The sequence below is a fragment of the Aulonocara sp. 'chitande type north' Nkhata Bay genome, linkage group LG6 (assembly GCF_057382095.1).
Source record: "Aulonocara sp. 'chitande type north' Nkhata Bay isolate Kocher_YH1m ecotype deep benthic linkage group LG6, A_spYH_male_GT1.1, whole genome shotgun sequence".
NCBI classification, from domain to species: Eukaryota; Metazoa; Chordata; class Actinopteri; order Cichliformes; family Cichlidae; genus Aulonocara; species Aulonocara sp. 'chitande type north' Nkhata Bay.
The window spans coordinates 30,616,279-30,638,711 of record NC_141349.1 but is presented as its reverse complement, the minus strand read 5'-3'; the positions used below and the strand labels follow the sequence as shown (position 1 = coordinate 30,638,711).

Below are 22,433 nucleotides of genomic sequence, written 5' to 3'. Positions count from 1 at the left end.
TTCCCAATATTACGTTTGCAAAGTTTATAGGACGCAATTCAGTCTCAAAGTAGCAGACAACGCACAGTTACAGAAAGGGGGCACCAGCTTGAGGTGCAATGCATAATATTCACCAAAACTCTGCTGGCTTAACAGCTACAGAATCCTAACCTCTTCTGGCACTGATGTTTCCATGGCCAAGCTGCTCCTGATGGCCCAGTGTGTTTGGACATATAGTGAAGTTTTATCATATTACATGCATACGGATATTTGCTCATATCTTTAAAGCTGTGTCCATGCCGAATCATCACCTTGAGTCTTCAGAATCACAGACAAAACTAAAAATGTGACATATTTATGAGCCATAAACCCAAACCATCTGTTTGTAACTCTTTAATGACCCTACAAGAAAATCTAATAATGCCCCACTAATGCGGGGCTTTAGCTGTTTAAAAGCAATCCCTTGATCAAGTGCAGAAAAATCCCAGATCAGGACAGTCATTTAAACTCTCAGAAGTGAACCCGTGTCTTTTACGCAAATTTAGACAGTTATTAAGTTCACTGTTCAGACAGCACAGCAAGGGGCATCACTGCAGCTCTGATGACCAAAGAAACCACATGAATAAAGTCCCTGATCATGTTGCATCTGCAGGTTGTGCACCCAGTTTGCGCTCCCTCTCTGTGAAGAAGTTTCTTTGTTCAGTGATGGCTTTCTCCAGAAGGGCAATGTTTACACCGTCAACACAGTTCAGCACACGGGCACGGACCATTGCACCGACTCCTGTAGGACAAGAAGTTACAAACACAGGCAGGTGATAGCACTAAAACATCATCCCTGAATTAAATTTTTCAAAAGGCAGCATAAAGCTAAATAGAGTCAAAGAAATTTCACTGGTACTGAACTGCAATTTACATTTGCCCAAAATAATAATAATGGATTGGATTTATATAGTGCTTTTCAAGGCACCCAAAGCGCTTTACAATACCACTATTCATTCACTCTCACATTCACACACTGGTGGAGGCAAGTTGCGGTTGTAGCCACAGCTGCCCTGGGGCAGAAGCAAAGCTGCCATATCGCGCCATCGGCCCCTCTGGCCATCACCTGTAGGCGGAAGGGTAAAGTGTCTTGCCCAAGGACACAACGACCAGGACAGAGAGCCCGGGGATCGAACCAGTGACCTTCCGGTTACAGACGCTTCCCAACACTTCCCAACCCCCTGAGCCACGGTCGCTCCAAAACAAACGCAAACAAACAAACATAGCATTTAAAGCTGGCATCAGGTCAACCACACACAGGACAAACTGACACTTGCTTAATGTTTCCCATTTTTAAGTTATGTGAGGGTAAATTAACATCTGAACAGTCCCCTGCAACATTTTTGCACACTGTCTGTCTGTGTGAAATATTTCTCTTACTCTCATCATTTTCTATCTCACCCAGCACAGTGTACTGGGCTCCAATTATGGGGTTGAAGGGCTCCACAAACAAGGTGTGGACAACCACACGGTGCTCTTTAGAAGCATGCTGTGCTGACAGCGTAGCCCTGGACTCCTCAGGCTGATAGCATACAAGTCTGAAAAAAAATGAGTAAAACATTTTAAAGTGAATTTGGTTCATTTCCAGATCCGTGGTTTAGTTATTGAGCTATACAAGAGTAACTTTGTATGATTTACAATTTAAATAATCATTTACACAACCGGTTCACAAAAGCTACCCTTCAATATTTTTTTTTAAAAAGTGTGTAAACAGGGCAGTACGGTCTAAATCTATGTAGAAGATATAATCGCTGATCTGTGTATGTTTTAGTGGTTTAATGAACAGCCAATGGGGCCATAAAGTGTGAACAACACAGTAGCTTCTGTATGTTTAATCTGCTCCATTTGTTTTTTAAATTGATAGTAATAAGGCAAGGCAAGGCAAGGCAAATTTATTTGTATAGCACAATTCAACAACAAGGTGATTCAAAGTGCTTTACAGAGACATTAGAAACAAAAACAAATAAAAAGCATGATTTAAAATTGATTAAAACAAGCAAACAAACAAACTAACTAAACACACACATTTCACACCTGTTCGCACGATCTGAACCCTTATCGTAAGGGGAGCTACCAGTCCTTCTGTGGACGAGCTACTTTCTATTTTAAATTCCCTGAATTTAAAATACTCTCTAGACCCAGTCTAGACCCAGCTGGGGAGCTACCCAGAGCTCTAAACCCACTTAACAAACAAACAAACAAACAAAACAGTATATTAAATTAAAACAGATAAAATCAGAACAGTAGATAAAATCAGTAGTTAATGTAAGTTTTGAAATTTAAGCTTAACAAACAAACAAAACAGTATATAAAATCAAAACAGATAAGATCAGTAGTTAGTGTAAGTTTTGAAATTTAAGCTTAAAGTGTGGATTTGGTGCTTTATTCAAATGCAGCTGAGAACAGGTGAGTCTTCAACCTGGATTTAAATAAACTGAGTGTTTCAGCTGATCTGAGGCTTTCTGGGAGTTTGTCCCAGATATAAGGAGCATAAAAGCTGAATGCAGCTTCTCCATGTCTGGTTCTGACTCTGGGAACTGATAAAAGACCGGATCCAGATGACCTGAGGGATCTGGAAGGTTCATACTGGGTCAGGAGGTCACTGATGTATTTTGGTCCTAAACCATTCAGAGCTTTATAGACCAGCATCAGAACTTTAAAGTCTATCCTCTGACGGACAGGCAGCCAGTGTAAAGACTTCAGAGCTGGACTGATGTGGTCCACTTTTTTGGTCTTAGTGAGGACTCGAGCAGCAGAGTTCTGAATGAGCTGTAGTTGTCTGACTGATTTTTTAGGTAGACCTGTAAAGATGCTGTTACAGTAATCAAGCCTACTAAAAATGAATGCATGGACTAGTTTTTCCAGGTCCTGTTGAGACATCAGATCTTTTATCCTTGATATATTCTTGAGGTGATAGTAAGCTGATTTTGTTATTGTCTTAATGTGTTTTTCTAAGTTTAGGTCTGCATCCATCACTACACCCAAATTTCTCGCCTGGTTTGTGGTTTTTAGATGTATAGATTGAAGTTCTCTGGTGACCTGTAATCGTTTTTCTTTGGCGCCAAAGACTATTACTTCAGTTTTGTTTTTGTTTAGTTGGAGAAAATTGTGGCACAACCAGTCATTAATTTCCTCAATGCATTTACCAAGAGCCTGTACAGGGCCTCGGTCTCCTGGTGACATTGTGATATATATTTGTGTGTCATCTGCATAGCTGTGGTAGTTTATTTTGTTGTTCTTTATAATCTGTGCCAGTGGGAGCATGTAAATGTTAAACAGAGGGGGTCCCAAGATGGAACCTTGGGGAACTCCACATGTGATACTTGTCTGCTCGGATGTGAAGTTACCTATTGATACAAAGTATTTCCTGTTTTCTAAGTATGTTTTGAACCAGTTTAGTACAGTTCCTGAAAGACCTGTCCAGTTCTCCAGTCGTTTGAGTAATATGTTGTGGTCAACTGTATCAAATGCTGCACTGAGATCCAGTAAAACTAGGACTGACATTTTTCCACTGTCTGTGTTCTGTCTGTGTTCAGACATATGTTTACTTTTTAATTATAAAAGTAAACTTTATAAATTACTTACGTTTTAGGTGACAAACAGGAGAATAGGGGATAACGATAAATAAAGGTGTATGAGCAGAGAAGCGCTATGAAATCATTAATGTCAGTTACACAGTCATTTCTGCCTGAGTCAACATCTACCACCCTCAGTGCTGCTGCCAGTCAGTGAAGACAGCAAAAATCCTAGAGTGCAGAGAAAGTTCATTTTCAAAGATTTTCATTTTTAAGAGGAAATTTTCAGAAACTGTATGGTTTTAATAACAGTTTTTCAGACTTTAACTATCTTACAAACACCTTTTACTTGTACTGCATCCTATTGCCTTAATTTGTGAAAGTATAATAAGTCTCTAACTGTAACACATGCAGTGAAAAACTAAGTACACCTCATGATTCAGTAACTTGAAGGTGGTTTGACCTTTAACAACAGTAACGTGAAGTAATCGTTTTCTGACAAATGACTTTATCGGTGTCTAATATCATTGTGGAGGAATTATGGCCCATAATGTTCGTGCTGACATGCTGCATTTGATTTGCCAAATGTGGTGCTGTTCATTATAGTCTAATATCTCCGCTTTGGTCTTGTTTTCTAATAGTATGATCATGAACTTTAATATTTAATAGGCTAACTGAAGCCTGTAGAGTTCAAGATACTTTGACAACTAACATTTTTTCTATTTCTCTGGCCATTAGACGGCTGACCTTTAGTTGAATTTGATGGGGCATGGACCTCTGGGAAGACTGTCAACGGTCTTGAATATTTTTCCACTTGTGAATAATTCACTATTGAACGATGGACTTTAGATTGGTTGGTCTTGTAATCCATCTCAGACAGATAAGCAGTGAAGATTGCTTTAATGATCAAAGATCATTGTTGATATTTTTCCTCCTTGGCACCATGTTAAAAGACATCTGAATGCTCCTAGCCAGAAAACTGTCAAAAGTTCACATTTTACCCATGGTCAATAGCTCAACTGCATTTGATTCTCAGCATCTGGTTGCTACTTACCCTCTTAATGCCTATGGAAAAATAAAGGTGTGTGGGCTAAATCAACAAACAGATGCTTTAGAAAATTTAAATTAAATATCGAATTTACTGAAATACAACCAAAAGTCGTAGCTCTACTAATATAAGTCTGATTCTGTCCTCTCTGACCACATTAGATCAGGTATATACAAGATATTATGCTTGTCACAACTGGCTGTTCGTGATCTCATTAACCACACACGGAAGATTTTTTTCTAGTTTGAAACAAAACCCACCTGCCAAATGTTCTGACTGATTGTCCTTCCTCCACGCTTCCAGAGTTTATTTCCCAGGGGAAATGAAAAACTGCAGCTAAGGGCAGCATCCCGATTTCTTAAAAAAAAATGTTTGGTTTGTATGATTAAAATTTAAGAGTCGTTTAACTGAAGACGACTTGGTACTTCCGCGCTACATGTCACGTGGCTTACCTCCGCCTCTCTGCGCCTGCGTGGATAAGAGGCCGATTCAGGAGAAGCCGTCAGTTTGCAGGAGTTTTAGGATCTGGGTCGCTTCATAGTTTTAAGTAGTAAGTATTGTTTCCAGTCTGAGACGGAACCATGAATCCTGATATCGTTAAGGAAAGAAAAAATGCCACGTTTGACGTCGAAAAACTGACCTTTATTTTGGACGGTGGCCCAGAAAAGACCAGAAGAAGGCGAGAAATTGGTGAGATTGTAAATGTCTTCCTTGATCAAAACATGTTATTTTAACGCGTTTGGTGCTGCTGACTGTTTTGATTTAATACGATCATGAGACCTGTACTTGTATTTAAGTAAAAAACACTCACGTGAAGGTAAGAGAAGTTTAATGTTAGCACAGCCGTGTTTCCATCGGCTGTTAGCTAAGGTGTTAGCAGCTCTCATAACCTGCAGGTGACTTTTAGTGTCCGGGGTGCAACACACTTTTATATGTTTTAGATATCAGTCTCAGAATTATTAGTTTAAAGTGGCATTTCTGAAGGTGACTGTGCCACAATGATTTTTATGCGATCCGAATCTAAATTCGGCTTTAGTGTCATTTATATTTATGATTACGTTTCATGCGTTTCACTGTACTGAAGCAATGCACTTTAACCCACTTCTTTTTTTTCTCTTTTTTTTTTATTTTATTGTGGACAGCGGTAGATGAACCCAAACTGCTGACACGTCCCGTGTAATGTTAGTTCAGCACGTACAACTTGTCCAAATTCAAGCTGGAATTTGGCATTGTGGAAATCAATAAACGGGCATTTGCAGTGTTTTTTTTTAGTAAAGGTTAATGTGTCTCTCATGTAAACTGATAAACTGCTAATGCCAAGCTAACGGAAGCTGTTTCTTGTGTCATCAGGGATCACAGGACAGGGGGGAACAATTAATTTTCCCAAGGGGCCACATGGGACTGGAGAATCACACCAATAACTTCATAAAGAGAAAGAATTAGTTATTGATATTAAGCAGAACTGAACTCAGCTTATGTGTAGAGTTACCTTTGCAGCAATCCCAGCTTCCCATGTGACCTCTTTTAGAAATGTAATTACTGTCTTTTACATAGGGGGGGGGGGGGGGGGGACACTAAAACCATTCTGCTAAGCGAATGACTTCTTTACAGTTTATTATAGGATGCTGAGTGGTTGTGTCCTACTCAATTCTGGTGAAACAGGCTTACTATGTGTTTGGCCTTGAGGTATTTGTGGGATTCATCCTTTTCAGCGTGCCATACCTGTTCAATTAATAGCTGCCTTACTAATGCATGAATGTTTGAATTTCCACTGTAGAGTCACTCGTTTTCAGCGACCCAGACTTTAAGGAAGAAGACCCAAACTTCTTGTCCCGCAGTGAGCGCTATGACCAAGCCGTTAGAAAAAGTGCCCAAATGATCCTGAAGCTCAGAGAGTATGGTATTGCTGACCCAGAGGAGATCTACCACTATAAGAGGTATGTGGTAGAGGAATCTGCTCATAAAGCCAACTGTTAAAGTAAATGGGTTTGTTATTAAACAACAGCCTGCAAATGTTTAAATCCACTCGTTTGTGTGTAGATGCTGTTCATCTGTAGAAGTATAAGTGGGGAGGGGGGGCTTATCACACTCAGTGCATTTCAGCGTATACTCATAAAAAGGCTTAACGAAATGTTCTTATGAAGCAAATGATGTGAGGCTCAAAGGTAAAGTATCGTGTATGTGGTGTACGTTAATGTTACTACACCCCGACTGTACTTTGACAGTAATCAAATTATCCACCCACCTTCTCTGTCAGCTCGTGTGCGATATGCAAAGCAACGAAAACCAATGTTTGTTCCCGAGCAATAATCTCAGTGTCACAGATGTTACATGAACGGCCCTAATATAGTTTTCTTAATTAACCTCCTAAGACCCGAACTCTTCCACGGCATGCATTTTTAATTTCTCTTTGATATTTGGGCTGATTGGAACCTGATGAATGTAAAAACAAAGAATTACTTAAAAAAAAATAAAAAAAGTTTTACCTAATTTTTGTTTCTGAGAAAAATGAGAGCCACTTATGAGGATTTTTGTTTAAAATTTCGATAGAACAGTAGCAGTATAATGTCCTCGTAAGTGGATATCAGGCCCTTGTAGAGCAAATTTTAGTATTTTGGTCTAAATAACCCAAAATGTGATGTTCACATATGTGGACGCCAGGTCCTAGGAGGTTAAGAGCCCCCCTCCCCCCTCCAAATTGAACCCAATCAAGTAGATTTTTTTTTTTTAAACCAGTCTTGCAACTAAGTCAACAACAAAAGCAGCTGGAGCAAAGTTCGCAAAAGATTAAAATTGTGTTAGAGGGCAGCAATCTGCCACGTATCGTGCGCTTTCTTCATGAGCTGTGTGCATTTACTTAAACTCAATTCTTCAAAGCTCTACCATGCAGTGCAGCTTTACTTCCACTGTAAACTGCACATATTCATACAAATCCTTTGAGTTGTCAAGACACATGACCAGATTTATTAACAGTCAAAAATCCCCAAATGATCTGTAGCTCGTCACTGAGTTCTCACCCTGCATGTTTAGAGCTGAGCCCCACATTCTTCTGGTCCTCATATTACTGAAGACTATTGTCATATTTTGATGAGGAACAGTGAGCAGATGGGTTTGGAGTGTTTCAGGTTGAATGTCATATTTCTGCATAGAGATTGATCCACAATGAAAACTGCAAAGAGCACAAGAGCAACTCTGTGCCTTTTTCTCAGAGGTGCATACACACAGAGCTCTGCAACATGACACGTTACCTGTTTGTTTTAATTTTTAAATGTTTTAAAATTTCCCCACTACCACATAATGCATGCTGTACTGAAATGTCTGCCAAAATACAGCTTTTAATGGGGCTTTGGCTTGCAACATTGCATAACATACAGGGAAAAATGTTTCCACTTATTAAAAAAGCAGATGGGTCAGGATCTGACTGTAAGCAAAGTTCTTTGTTCATTATCTACACAATCGCTGTAATAGTTTGTCATGTATTTCACTTGAGCTGTTGGATCTGTCTAGAGATCGTACAGATTTATCTGCACACAGTCCCCAGCAATTTCTAAGAGGGTTGCCCCATTTTTAAAAAGAAAAAAAGAAAACCAAACATTCCCTATTGGTTTTCCTTCCACTGCCTCCAGTTCATCTGAATTGTTAAATGCTTTTGTAGAGAAGCACATGTTTAAAATCTGCATTTCCATGCACACTAGGGCTGCCACGATTAGTCGACTAGTCACGATTACGTCGACTATCAAAATTGTCGACGACTGATTTAATAGTCGACGCGTCGTTTGAAGCTTTGTAAGATCACAAAAGACGCAGGAATAAGTAGTAGGATTTAAGAGTGTAATAACGGATTGAAACAGAAGATGGCAGCACTGCATGTACAAGGATGCCAGCTGCCGTTAAACCCCGAAGAAGAAGCTGTGTCCCAGAATTCATAGCACGGCCCAGCTCAGTTTCCAACAATGGCGGCAGCTAGTTAGTTTTAATATTACTCTTATTCTTTCTGGGTCACAAAATAAACGTTTAACATATTTTCAGGCGGGAATGTAGCTGTGTAAACCTCAAATATCTGCTCAGTTTATCAAGACACCACATATTTTCAAAAGCGCTCCGACGTTTTCGGAGACGTCTGTTACCCACTAGCTCGATAGCTAGCCGGGGGCTAGGCTAACTAGAGCTGTGAGAACACCGGACTCCCGGCAAATCGTTTTCAAACCCACCGCCGTCTTTCGCTACTCAGGTTAAACATATGAGTCACTTAGATAACTTAAAAATGTTATTGTTTGGCTTTTTTTTTTCTTTTAGTATTTTATTTGTTCCTGAGTAAATCTGTTTGGCTGAGATTAAAGTTCTAGTTTTTACACAGCTGAATAAACGTCAAGCAGACAACTGATTATCAGAAGTGTGAGATGCTCCAGAATATACTCCAGTGTCCTGTTATATTTTAGATAGCAAGGAGTTTATTAAACTTCACTGAAACAAACTATCATCTTGTCTTTATTTTTAGTTAGCACATACCTTAAACACTTAAAGCTGTAAGCTAATGATAGTTATATAAGAGCAGATGCTGCTGGTGCAATAAGCTGTACGTTTTACGTCCAATGGATGATGATCTGATTAGTCGACTAATCGCAAAAATAATCGGTGACTAGTCGACTATCAAAATAATCGTTTGTGGCAGCCCTAATGCACACACTGTTTTGGTTATTTACTGGGTTCATTGGGTATATTTTGACTGGCTAATTAGCACACTTTGTACATTAAAGTCCATGCATCTTTGTTTTAAAATGAGTACTGTTAGATCTCTTCACTTGCATTTTTGCTTTTTTTTTTTTGTGTGTGTGTGTGTGTGGGGGGGGTTGCTCCACTTGGTAAAATCTGGCCAAACTGGTCACAGTCATTCTTGGATTTACTTTAAACTTATTGGCTTGACTATTTAAGACCCTTAGACACAACTTCATGATGCTGTGCTAAAATGCCTCAAATTTGCAACTTTTGAGAGTTTAATCTAAGTTATATTTTGGGGAAGACGAGACTATTTTGGGGTTGTTTTATTTTAGCAAAACTGGGAACTGTTGAACAGAGTGTCTCTCTCTTCTTGTATGTTTGACAGATCCAAACTTAATATCACTATATAGGAAATAAACTTGATGTCATAAAATAATGCAGTCATCTAACATTTGAGTTGATGGTAAATCTGACCTTGTATTCACCCAGTATGGTCAAAGGCAACATCCCTGAGGCTATGGGAATACATTTTGGGGTGTTCCTTCCAACCATGCACAGCCAGTGTGACTCTCAGCAAAAAAAGAAATGGTTGCCTCTGACAGAGTCCTTCCAGGTGGTGGGCACATATGCCCAAACTGAGATGGGTCACGGTCAGTCTTGGATTTAGCTTTTGACACAAATTAACTTAATTTTTCTGGAGTTCCTTAGACAAAACTTAATGATTCTGTGTTGAAACGCTTCAAATTTACAATTTTTATTTTTCCCCAAAAAAGTTTAATAAATGATCTCTAAGGCCAGGCAAAATGCCATTTTAAGCAGGATGGGAAAAGTGTTTAACACCAAGAATACCTCTGATTTCTTGTATGTGTTTGACAGATCCAAACTTGATGTATGTAGAAAACTTCCAATTGGATGTAATCAAATTATCCATGTCTAATATGCGAGTTAACATTGTCTGAACCACACTTGTGTACACTTCCCTTTACCCAGTATGGTCAAAGGCAACAATCAGGAGCCTTTGGGACTACACTTTGCCATGTTCATCCCATTCCTGCACAGCCAATGTGACCATCACCAAAAAAAGAAATGGTTGCCTTTGGCAGAGTCCTACCGGGTGATGGGCACTTATGCCCAAACTGAGATGGGTCACGGTCAGTCCTGGACTTAGCTTTGAACTTCCTGAATGTTGATTAAGGCCCTTGGACAAAACTTTATCATCCTCTGCTGATAAATGATCAGCAGTCACATTTGAGCAAAAGAATAAAACATTTAAAACCATAACTCTAATTTCTTGTATGTGTTTGACAGAAGCAAAATATTGAGAAAATCCAAAGTAGTTGCATGTGTGTCCTTATGATTGTGTTTGCAGTTTGCATGCTTTTCTAAAAGACGCTACATGTAGATCTATCCATGCTATTAGCGTAGCTTCAGTAGAAGTTCCCATTTAGACCCTAAATATTAAACTAGTTTTATGTCATCAACACTTTCCCATAAGCAGTTTCTAAGTCTACTTCCTTCCCACTGACTCTTTCATTCCCCTTTCTATGTTGATAATGCCCCGATTATGAAGCTTGTGTATATTTTGATTGCTCCCCTGATTTGCACTCTTTTCTATGCATGATTTTAACAATTAAGACTGAATAACTGATCAGAGATGGCCTGTCTTTGTTTGGCCTGTGGATTTGAAATGATGGGAACTAGAAACATGAAACTAGTTCAGTTGTCTTTTTCACGAAGTCTTGAAAGAGTAAGAGAAGCAGCATTATAAGCTGCAGAAGTTTGTGGCTCATGAGTTCATAATGAGGCCTCTGAATGTCTCTTTGTAATCTGAGAAATTAGCAAATCTATGTGAGAGAGAATGTAGGCCAAGCAGCTATTGTTTGGTGGCTTTCTGTTAAAAAGCCTGGTGGATGTTATTTTGAATTTGTAAATCTGTCACAAAGCTGCACTTAATATTTACCCCTGTATTCACTCACCAGTTCAGTTTGGTTTGAGCCTACACTGGGTCAGTTAGAGAGAACACTTAGTTGTGGTCAAGGGTGCCTTAACACTCTTGTGAGGCTATTCCTAATATCAGACTGCTGGAATTTGCGATTTAGACTCCATATTCACTGAAAATGATGCAAAAAAATAAAAACTCTGCACTGTGTGTTGGCAACAGTTGCTCATTTTGAATTTGCTGCCTGCTACACTATTTTATTAAAGTTGGGGGTGGCACATTTTTGCTCCTTTGTTTAGGAACTAACTGCTTCTGTTTTGTTTTGGGGTTTTTTTTTTTTGTTTGTTTGGTTTTGTTTATTTTTTTTTCACGACACACTGAATCCTTTCAATGACTGGACTGTTTAATGTTCCTTCTCCTCTTTAGCCTGCAGGACACTCTAACCATGGGTTCCAAAAATCATTAAACAATTTTTGTCCATTGTAAATGATCTCAGGACCAAAGAAAGCACTATCCTTTTTTGTTTTGTTTTTGTAACTACAAAGTCATGTTAATAATTAAATGTTCCACTTTGGCTGCCCCATCCCAACTTGATTTCCCAACATGTGACTAGTATCATATTCAAAACGAGCATATAAATAACACTACCAGTTATCTCTTTAGACTTAATTAATATACATTCTGTCAGCGTTGTAACAAGCAGGTCCAGTTTACATCTATGTATCCGTTCAACTCCCCTAAACATTTTTGGTGGCTTTGAGTTGTTGCCAACTGAGCAACCCAAACTGAGAGTAGGCTAAAGTTCAAGTCTTGGTCATCCCTGTCAGTGGTATGGGTAAATGTGTAGATCCAGCTACTAAAGACAAACTTTTGGAAAATGGCATTTATGAAGTTTGAAGTTAGATTCTCACCACATGATCAAATCAGCAATTCCAATATGCATGTCATGCTGACAAATTGTTTTAATTTGTCTTTGTCACCTCTTTCTCTGCTGCTTGTGCACATGTCTTTTATTCTTGCATCACTATTTCAATTCCTGTAAATAATTCTTTCTGCGGATACAAAACTGCATCATTATCTTCTCATTCATCTCTGCTAACGTTGTCTTAAACTCTTCATAATCATTTCCACCATCTGCGTCCCTTCTCCTCGCCCTTTCTACATTACAACCTGCTTTTTTCCCCATTTCCCACTGCCTTGCGTGGCCAAGATGTGTGCACCCTGACAGGCCAGAGCCCCTGGATCTTCATCTCGGGATGTTCCTGCCCACACTACTCAACCAGGCCACCCCAGAGCAAATGGACCGTTTCTTCATGCCCGCCTGGACCCTAAAGATCATCGGCACCTACGCTCAGACTGAGATGGGCCACGGTAAAATGAAGTCCGAAACAGAGTAGGCCAGTTAGGAACACGATGCCATTTTTAATTTTATTGTTGATATTCCCACAAACTATTGAGTCAGGTTGGTTGCAATTTAAAGTAAGAAAGAACTTAGTGCTGCTTATTTTACACATGGCATTCAACACTGGTTTATTATTCAAATATGTATATTCACCAACCAAAATATGCGCTGGTGTACAAGTGGTTTATTTAAAGACACTTCAAGGAATTTAGGTAAATTTAGTCAACTAGAGAACTGCTGCAAACAAAGTAAGAGTTAAACCACTGTGCTACTTTAAGATTAGATGATGGTAAATGCACCCAGTATATCTCTAACAGTGGAAGTGTTTTCTTTGTTAAAGAGAAAAAAAATCTTGAAACTAATGATTCATTTACATAACATCTGTGTCCACGGGGCCACTGGACAAGTGTAAAGTTTTCCTTTCAGAACTTTAAAAAAAAATGTAAACACAGAGAAACATTGAGTAGTTTCTCACTGGCTGTTGTACTCCCTGGCCACCCCTCCTGTTCCACAGTAGCTCTTCTTATCTGGTTTGTGTTTTTGTTTTGTTTTCTTGTCTTCACTAATAATCTTTACTATACTTTAACAGCATGGGCTGTTATGTCTTTAACTAAAAACCAGTAAAATCCAGCTTAAACAGCATAGAACTGAATCATCTTAAAATTGTGATTGAAAATTAAGATCTGTCAAACACCTACAAGCTTCTCTCGGAGAGAAGTGGATTCAGCTATTTTACTTAAGTAAATTTATACTGGATACTCCATTTTAAGTCTCAAGGGCCAAATGTGCTGTCAATTTATTATAAGTTTAAACTTAGATTTTTTTTTCCATCTCTGATGCTAAAGTTGTGTTCTGTAAATGTAATTTTTAGTCTAGGCATGTTTGTTAACAGTAGTAGTAGTTTTGCATAAAAATCATCAGATCGACTGCTAATGTCTAACCAGCATTGTGATGCACTACTTTTGCTTTTTAACTGTGTTCTCTGCATGTGTGTCTGGTGGCCTTTGACATATTGAATCACTCCAGGCACACACCTTAGAGGGCTGGAGACCACAGCCACATATGATCCAGCCACTCAAGAGTTTGTCTTGAACAGTCCCACTGTGAGCTCCATCAAGTGGTGGCCCGGAGGACGTAAGTGTTTTGACTCCGTTAGGTCTGGGGTTTCATCATGAATAGCGTTTGTGGGGTTTTCTTGTTTTGCTTTTAACCATTTCACCCTCTCTTTCTAGTTGGGAAAACCTCCAACCATGCCATAGTGTTAGCACAGCTTTACACTCTTGGAAACTGCCATGGTCTGCATGCTTTCATCGTACCCATCAGAGATATGAACACACATTTACCCCTGCCAGGTAACCACAGTCTGTGATGACTTTCTGAATGTGATATTTGTAAAGTAAGTCCTCATCATCCTTTCTGTCCATCTCACTTTTTCTCTTACTAGCTTTGTTTGTCTTTCTCTCTCAGGTATTGTTGTTGGCGACATTGGCCCCAAGTTTGGCTTCAATGAGGTTGACAACGGCTTCCTGAAATTGGAGAACGTACGAATTCCACGGGAAAACATGCTGATGAAATACGCCAAGGTGAAATGAAAGTTTGTCTTTTTAACAGCAGTGATTCGCCATGAGTGGATTAATTTACCTCAGCTCTTTGTTTGTGATGTTTGGGAAGGGAATTGCTGATCTTGAAATTATACCCCGTTACTGCAATAATGCACAGTTATTGGTCATGTTTCAACCATTTCTTGTCCTTTTGCTCCTTGCAGATTATTTTATAATCAAGCGCCAATCTGTGCTAACAGTGGTGGTTTAACTGATGAGTGTCAGAAATTGTGTCCTCATTGGGATTACATTTGCAAATGCCTTGCAAGAATTACTCAAAAAATACTTATTCAATTTGGTAATATGCATTGACACTTGGTGGTGTTGGTGGTTATATGGATACAGAATAAATACATTTCAAGTGGGGCTTCAATATGACTCTGTCCACCAGGTGGAGCCAGATGGAACCTATGTGAAACCACCAAGTACTAAGCTGACCTACGGCACCATGGTGTTCATCCGCTCCATGATTGTCGCCGATTCAGCTCGAGCCCTTGCAAAGTCCTCCACCATTGCCATCCGCTACAGTGCCGTGCGTCACCAGTCTGAAATACGGCCAGGGTCAGTGGACAGTTGATCGCTGTCAATGCAAACATTTGCACAAACATCTCATGACTCAAAAGTAGTGAGTAAAAACAAATTTGTAGTTGAGCTGAAATAAATCAAGTGAACAGGCTGAACGTTACACTAGTACTTTAAAGTACTTCACTCTACTAGTGGTTCCTAGTTTGCCCGAATATCAGCATAAAGGAAAAATGAATCCCAGCGGTATGTGATGTGAAGTATACTGCAGTGCAAACAGCTAGGATTGACACATCTGCAACTTTTGCATAGGTGACTATAAAAAAAAGACCTGAGACATTAAACTCGGTGGTCTCGCTCGTCTGCGTCACTGTTTCAATCATGAAAAAAAAAAAAAAAAAAAGTTTTGTGTTTCTATTGCACAGAGAGCCAGAGCCTCAGATCCTCGACTATCAGACACAGCAGTACAAGCTGTTCCCTCTGCTGGCCACAGCCTATGCCTTCACTTTTGTTGGCCAGTACATGAGGCAGACCTACCACCGCATTACTGAAGACATCAACCAGGGAGACTTCAGCGAGATGCCTGAGGTACTGACCAGCCATCCTCATGTGGGGCAGCAAAGCTTAATTGCTCAATGGACAGATTAATCACATAACATTTAAAAACACTTTCTTTCTTTCTTTTTTTTTTTTTTTAAATAGATTTTTACACTTTACATTTAAAAAAAAAAAAAAACAAATCTGTTTGGAATTTTGAGCAAAATGTTAGAAAAGCAATTACCAGACATTTCTGAAGCATATCTGTGTCGCATATGGTTTTGTTTGATGGCACGGTTGCTGGTTTTTGGTGGAATGGTGGCCTGTCCTCTTTCTTTGGACAAACTGCTTTTTTTTTTTTTTTTTTTTTTTTCTTCCACTCACTTTCAGTCCAGCCTGTCTCAAAACCATATATTTGTTCCCATTTCATAAGTTTAATTCATTCATAGCTATGAATTAATCTGTTTCACTTGCTTTGCTCTCTAATTCACAGCTCCATGCCTTGTCTGCGGGTTTGAAGGCCTTCACCTCATGGGAAGCGACCTCAGCCATCGAGGTGTGCCGCATGTCATGTGGTGGCCACGGTTACTCTCGAAGCAGTGCCTTGCCGGACATTTATGTTGAGTTTACCCCTACCTGCACCTACGAAGGAGAGAATACAGTCATGATGCTGCAGACTGCCAGGTAACGCAAAGTGACATTTAACACCACAAATTAGAGAACTACTGAAGCTGAATTATGTGTCAGTATTGGTGGTGTAACATATAAGCTCCGTTCATAAACTCACCTTCACACCGATGACTAAAACATGCAGTTAGTTGAAAAATGAAGATATGTTAACTTTTATTTCTAATAGGTACAGTAAATATTTCTGTAAAGCTTTCAATTGATAGAAACGCAGCTGCTAGCTATCTCGCGCATCTAACTGTTAAACTGAACACTCGTGTCTGCAGATACCTGGTGAAGAGCTACAAACAGGCTAAGGCAGGCCAGCAGCTGAGCGGCATTGTGTCATACCTGAACGAAGCAGATGTGCGGAGGGTGCAGCCACAGCCCGTCGCTGCCAGGCCAACAGTGGTTGACATCAATGACCTGACTAGCCTGACGGAGGTCTACAAACTCCGAGCAGCCATGTAAGAAAGCAGTGGGAAAGATGATGACCTTGTTACATGAAATATTACCCGTTTCCTTTTATTTGCCCTTAATATTTATATATCTAGTAGAATTGTACAGGTTTTCTGGGTTCGTACATTAGAAAAGGTGGTGGAACTTGAACATTGGATTGCACACTGGGGAAATTCACGCTCCAGCAGCAAAAGGAAGAAGTCAGGAAGAAAAGTCAATTGGAGATATTAGAAAAATGAAAAACCATAAAAGAAGTTGTGTACAAAAAATTTTAAACTGTGTACAGAGAAGAAATCTGTGTATTTTACTGTGTATAGTAACATTTCTACACAGTAAAGTGCAGTCGGGGTGGTAAAATATGCCCTCTCCATGCTGCCACTTCACAACTGAGAACCATGATCACGATGGTCTCTGACAAAGTTGCTTTTTGATTCCTATTCATATTTAGGAATGGGTTTCCACTGAGTGTTGTCCTTCCTTAAATGTTATACACCGTATTTTCTTTTTAAAAACAAGTTTTGCAGTCGTCACTACTGATCTCTTTAATAGTTCAGTTTGCTAGTGCAAGTCTGACTTACACCTGCAGTTGTTGGTCATTCCCTGCATGTGACATGATATGCAGCTGTCATTATCGAAACCCATCCGGCAAGGAGTGTCAACTGTGGTGGAAGTGTGGGGTTTTTTTTTTAAATGTGGTCCAACTTTAAACATCAGAGGGTTAAAAGGCAAATATGCATTTATAATTGGGTGTTTTTTTTTTTTTTTGTTTTGTTTGTTTTTTTTTTTTTTTTTTTTTTAATAGTATTAAGAAAATGATGCTTAAAGTATTGGGACTAAACAGATGAAAAGAAAGTAGTAAAAGGCTAGTTTTTCATAAGAGGAGTTGACATATCTGAAAAAACTAAATGAGTGTTATGGTGTCAAACACTGACTCTGTGTTGGCAGGTAGGTAAGGCTTGGGAGGGGTGAGGCTTTAGTCAAGAACCAGACTAAAAAGCTTGTTTGGTGTTTCTTAAAAATGGACTTGCACAGTCTGACATTTGCTCAGTCGTACATTTCTGCCTGCTCTAACTAAGGCGATTGCAAGAGGGAGGATTAAAGCGTCTCTAAATTGAAGATTAAATAAATCCATCAGGGAGGCAGGTTTAACTTGGACTCAGCAGTGTTTGTCAGGGAGCGTAGGCAACTTCTCTCATCTCCCCTTTTTATCTTAATCCACGTGTTTCTGATTATTTGAGGCACCTGGAAGTTTCTCGTTTCATCCAAAGGGCGCACATACTGTATCGTTTCGGACTAAAACTAATTCAGTTAATTTGTGTTTAAGGTTGGTGGCTGCTCTGCCTCCCCAAGTTGTAAAATGCTCTCTTTGTACCCCTGCATTTGTTTTGTTTACCACCAAAGAAGAAACCGCTCTTACAGTATCTGTCATAACATCAGCAATGCCACAAAAACGTTTGTTTGTTTGTTTTTTTTATCATTATTTCACAGCATAAAACCTCATTTTTAGCTTACTTGCCTTAATCCAGGACTTCATAATCCCTGTCTAAGCCCAATTTTAGATGTATTCATTGAAGCTTGAATGTTGTAGGTTAACTAGTGTACTATCTTCCTCCAAGTCTTTGGTGTAAACCTGCTATTTATCTATTAAGTCTATTATGCAAACACTAGTTACTGTCATAGGAGGGGCTCATCTTTTTTTGTTTTCCATCACAAAAGGTTAAAAGTCAACTTTAGTGTGACATGAAACACTCTTTGATCTATAATTGTGAACGAAAAGGGAAGACTGATCGTACTCACATTTAGTTGTATTCAGTATGCAACTCTGTAGGTCAGCGCTAATCTTTAATGTTGATCCATTGAAGAGCATTCGGTACACATTTTAGTCTAGACATACTGGGATGGAAAACTGCAGCTTACCTACAACCACAAGGAGGTAATTCTGGCTTTGTTGCTTAATGCACGCTATGTTTCTGTGTTTATAGTCTAGTGGAGCTGGCAGCGAAGAGCATCCAGCAGGAGCTGCAACGCAGGAAGAGTCAGGAGGATGCCTGGAACAACAGCGCCATTGACCTGGTCAGAGCCTCAAATGTAAGTTCAATTTTGCTTGATTGTCCTTTTTTATGAATAAATTATGACTAACCTTGGAAGGTTTTACTTGAAAAGAATATCTAAAACATCTGTCACCCTTTGAATATTGCCCTAAAGTTGGAGGTTGTTTGTTACTAGTCAGTATCTTCGGTTCTTCTGTTTCTTGTGTGTGTGTGTGTGTGTGTATGGTAAATGGCCTGTATTTATATAGCGCTTTTCTAGTCCCTAAGGACCCCAAAGCACTTTACATATCCAGTCATCCACCCATTCACACACACATTCACACACTGGTGATGGCAAGCTACATTGTAGCCACAGCCACCCTGGGGCGCACTGACAGAGGCGAGGCTGCCGGACACTGGCGCCACCGGGCCCTCTGACCACCACCAGTAGGCAACGGGTGAAGTGTCTTGCCCAAGGACACAACGACCGAGACTGTCCGAGCCGGGGCTCGAACCGGCAACCTTCCGATTACAAGGCGAAATCCCAACTCCTGAGCCACGATCGCCCCGTGTATGTGTATGTATGTATATATGTGTGTATATGTATATTCTTTTTTTTTTTTCTCTCTCTCTTGTGTTCAGGCCCACTGTCACTATGTTGTAGTGAAACTCTTTACTGACAAGCTTGGGGAGGTTGCTGATACTGCAGTACACTCAGTGCTGTCAACCCTGGCTCTGCTCTACACCCTGTATGGCATCACAAAGAACTCTGGAGACTTCCTACAGGTAAGCAAAATCATCATGTGTGTGGTCAGCAGATAAGCACAACAGTGCTGTTTCAAGGCTCTTTCTACTGCTCAGCTTGGTCTGATCTAAGATCCAAATTTCTACAGCTGCTGGTGTTGTGGGTTTGGTTTTTTTGTTTTTTGTTTTTCTCAAATTCTTTTTCTAGGCCGGACTGCTGAGCGTGCCTCAGGTGATGCAGATTTCTAGTCGAATCAAGGAGCTGCTGGCTCAGCTGAGGCCCAACGCTGTGGCCCTGGCGGATGCCTTTGACATCCACGACAAGAAGCTGAATTCGGTCCTGGGACGATACGATGGGAATGTTTATGAGCACATGTTCGAGTGGGCTCGCAAATCCCCCCTCAATGCTACAGAGGTCAGTCGAGCCCACGAGGTTGTATGGTCACAGTGTTAATGCTAAGCTGCTCTTTGCATTTATCAGCAGCGTGGAACTCGAGTGTGTTTTATATGAAAATGAAGATGTTGGCAAATCCAACCTCGCACTAAACCTGTTTGTGTGTTTGTGTGATCATTGTGTACAATGCAATGCATTATTTCAGCAACTTTTTTTTCCCCCTCCCTACAGGTACACGAATCTTTCCACAAGTACCTGAAGCCTCTGCGGTCCAAACTGTGAACTGATCCATGAACCTCACCTCCTGGCCGGACCCTTTGACTCTGCAGGCTCAACAGTACTAATCTATCCCATGAGGCTTTTTACTAGCTACCAGCTGGTATATTTCAAATATTAGCCCTCTTAAGGCCATGGTAGATGGCGAACTAACCCTATAAGATAGTAGAGAGTGAGAGAAGGGAATTTAAAGTGAGTAGATGTGTCTTATGAAGGGAAATGGAAATGCAACCAAGACTGAAAATTGATAAAGTGAGCCCACTGAGAGACCTGAAGAATAGCTTTAACACTAACAATCACACATTTACAATTTTAGACTGACCTGCCTTTTGAACAGAACATCTACTGCAAAGTATTATTTGTGGTCAGTTTTTTTTTTCCCCCTCAATTTCTTTGCTGCATGCCTGAAATTTCCTTTTTTCTTCTCCCTCTCTCTTCTAGCAAGTACAGATTGTCTGATTGTTACATAATGTGGGCAATCGGCTAATGGTAAAATCAGGGTGACAAACTGTTGTTCTTAATTATTTGAAGAGGCTTTTGTTTGTCCATAACATTTATCAATCATGGTACTGCTTAAGGAGTAGTTTCACATCAGTGATTCAACCAAGATTCAACCAATAACATGGCAGACTTCTGTTTGTTTCAGATACAATTTTCGATTGAAAAACTTTTTCATAAAGAGAGATTCTTCAGTCACTTATTGTAATAAAATGATCGTAAAAGTCACTGCTAACTGATGGCTCACTTGAAATCTGTGATTTTGTTTTAGTATCAAATGTTCAGCATCTGTACCCCAGAAATGTGGGAGTTTTTAACAGCATCTGCTGCAGTCTGCTGTAAACCCACGTCACCAGCTGTAGTCCCCACAAGCCTTTAACTGCCTAAATCCTCCAGTTGTCTTATTTCAGTCAAAAAGGTGAATCTGTCTGCCTCTTCTCTTATTTCTTATTCCGCATCTGTTCCCACACAATGACCAACATTATGTCACATGGCAAGTCCGCCGTATTGGTGCTCCATAAATAGGAGCTGAGCTCACTGGACAGCTGAGAGGCAGTGTGCACATTTGAGACGGTGGAAAAAATTTGGGGCTGAGAGAAGATCAAGTTCAGCACGCTAGGATTCTCAAAGCTTCAGTTTCTGACAGTATCGGCTCTGTATCTGTAAATGCTCAGCATGATTATGTTAAGGTCTGGATGGATTTTTTTTGTTTTTTCATTTATTCTAACATATTTCAATCTAAGAAATCTAAATGAATTTGTTTACTAAAATGTTCCTTTTATCTCAGAGTGCAATTGTTTAAGTGATGCTGCAAAGCAGTAAAATTACTTTTTTTTTTTTTTTTTTTTTTTGTAAATGACTTGTTGGGCAGTGAGCTTAAATCTAAAACCTCGCTGTAGACGATGATGATTTGTATAATAATTATGTGCCTGACCATTAATTCAGAATGTTATCACATGACTCCTTCTGTTTCGATCCTGTATTTAATGGTTTGGGTCTGCTGTAAGTTCTGATGACAAAGTTGTTCGTAACACTGGTCTTCTAATTTGTGCAGTCATTGTGGGTGGGGAGGAGTTTTATTTTCTTCTTCTTGACTCTAATTCAGAATATTCTCACAAGTAATTGCATTTCATTTGTTTTGTTTTTTTCACAAAACTATTTTGATTTGTTAAACGGTCACAATGATCACTATATAAGAGTAAGCTGTTTGAGGTTTGTTTTTGTTTTTTTCTTTTTTAAAAGCTAAAATAAAAACATGTTTCAATGAGTAAGAACAGTTTTTATGGTTGGCAAATAAAGACATGACCTGAAATATCACCATTGTGTGTGGGTTTGTTTGTTTTTTTTAAACCCACCAAAAAAGTCCACAAAAATCTGGAGAAATAAATTAATGAGTGACATGTATACAGTTCAGAATTTTCTGGCTTTGACCAACAGTATCTTATTTTTACTTCCAACTGTTTGGACACTAAAATCCTGGAGTTCCTTTAAATGAATATTCGCAAGTATTTGCAGAAATATTTTGGGAGAATAAGAAGCTTAACTTTGCTTTAGAGGCAAATTCTGTATTCACACTGATCTTTTGGTTTCTATATATTATTTTTCCCTAAGTGTTGAAAGGAATGTTTTTCGAGCTATATAGTAGGCAATGTTACACGAGTACCTGAAGTACTGCAAACCTACATGGAAAAACATTTACAGTTTACACGAACGAAAATTTAACATAATTGCAAAATAATAAAATAAAACTGATCAGACACATCCAGAAATGCAGGTGCGTCAGCTGCAGAATTACTCCTTACTACTTTGAAATTGGCAACAGCTTGATCTGTTAATGGTTAACAAATTACATAGTAATGAGAAATATTTCAGTAGTAAACTAGTCTTTGAACTTGTTGAATTACTATGCAAATATGACTTTGGTCCAAATACAAAGCAACTACTGCAAAATGTAGTTCACTACTCCTTAAGACTGATTTTTGAATGGGTACAAAGTAATGTACACACATTGCTATTAAAATCACAGGATTGTAATGTAGAATAAGCAGCTTGTTTGCTAATGAAT

The 22,433-nt window shown here is 39.3% G+C and overlaps 2 protein-coding genes across 6 annotated transcripts; one reads left to right on the top strand and one right to left on the bottom strand.

Annotated features, from left to right (window-relative positions):
* Positions 1-357: 357 nt before the first annotated feature.
* On the bottom strand, positions 358-5,042 carry ten1 (TEN1 subunit of CST complex). Of its 2 annotated transcripts, none has more exons than XM_086296259.1 (3): positions 4,842-5,042; positions 1,420-1,556; positions 358-760 (listed from the first exon to the last, which is right to left on the bottom strand). In XM_086296259.1, the coding sequence occupies exons 1-3, from the start codon at positions 4,928-4,930 to the stop codon at positions 615-617; spliced, it is 372 nt and encodes a 123-aa protein (XP_086152385.1). In that variant the 5' UTR covers positions 4,931-5,042; the 3' UTR covers positions 358-614. The 2 variants fall into 2 exon arrangements, with proteins under 2 accessions (XP_086152385.1, XP_086152384.1); XM_086296258.1 differs by having other exon boundaries at positions 1,399-1,556; positions 4,842-5,040.
* Positions 5,043-5,053: 11 nt separating this feature from the next.
* On the top strand, positions 5,054-21,685 carry acox1 (acyl-CoA oxidase 1, palmitoyl). Of its 4 annotated transcripts, none has more exons than XM_086296254.1 (14): positions 5,054-5,271; positions 6,359-6,518; positions 10,291-10,451; positions 13,668-13,775; positions 13,874-13,993; positions 14,109-14,224; positions 14,634-14,803; positions 15,190-15,352; positions 15,795-15,985; positions 16,255-16,434; positions 18,409-18,514; positions 19,099-19,242; positions 19,409-19,615; positions 19,826-21,685. In XM_086296254.1, the coding sequence occupies exons 1-14, from the start codon at positions 5,163-5,165 to the stop codon at positions 19,874-19,876; spliced, it is 1,986 nt and encodes a 661-aa protein (XP_086152380.1). In that variant the 5' UTR covers positions 5,054-5,162; the 3' UTR covers positions 19,877-21,685. The 4 variants fall into 4 exon arrangements, with proteins under 4 accessions (XP_086152380.1, XP_086152382.1, XP_086152379.1 ...); XM_086296256.1 differs by lacking the exon at positions 10,291-10,451 and adding an exon at positions 9,790-9,950; XM_086296253.1 differs by lacking the exon at positions 10,291-10,451 and adding an exon at positions 12,450-12,610 and having other exon boundaries at positions 5,055-5,271.
* Positions 21,686-22,433: the final 748 nt, after the last annotated feature.

What these genes read in the sequence shown, in the direction of transcription:
- ten1 (XM_086296258.1), bottom strand. Translation starts at nt 4,930, where the DNA reads ATGCTGCCCTTAGCTGCAGTTTTTCATTTCCCCTGGGAAATAAACTCT. An exon ending in TCAGTCAGAACATTTGGCAG is followed by an intron (nt 1,557 to 4,841) that starts GTGGGTTTTGTT and finishes ATTTTTTTTCAG; the next exon opens with ACTTGTATGCTATCAGCCTG. An exon ending in TGAGATAGAAAATGATGAGA is followed by an intron (nt 761 to 1,398) that starts GTAAGAGAAATA and finishes CTTGTCCTACAG; the next exon opens with GAGTCGGTGCAATGGTCCGT.
- acox1 (XM_086296254.1), top strand. Translation starts at nt 5,163, where the DNA reads ATGAATCCTGATATCGTTAAGGAAAGAAAAAATGCCACGTTTGACGTC. An exon ending in TGCTGATGAAATACGCCAAG is followed by an intron (nt 14,225 to 14,633) that starts GTGAAATGAAAG and finishes TCTGTCCACCAG; the next exon opens with GTGGAGCCAGATGGAACCTA. An exon ending in TACAAACTCCGAGCAGCCAT is followed by an intron (nt 16,435 to 18,408) that starts GTAAGAAAGCAG and finishes CTGTGTTTATAG; the next exon opens with TCTAGTGGAGCTGGCAGCGA.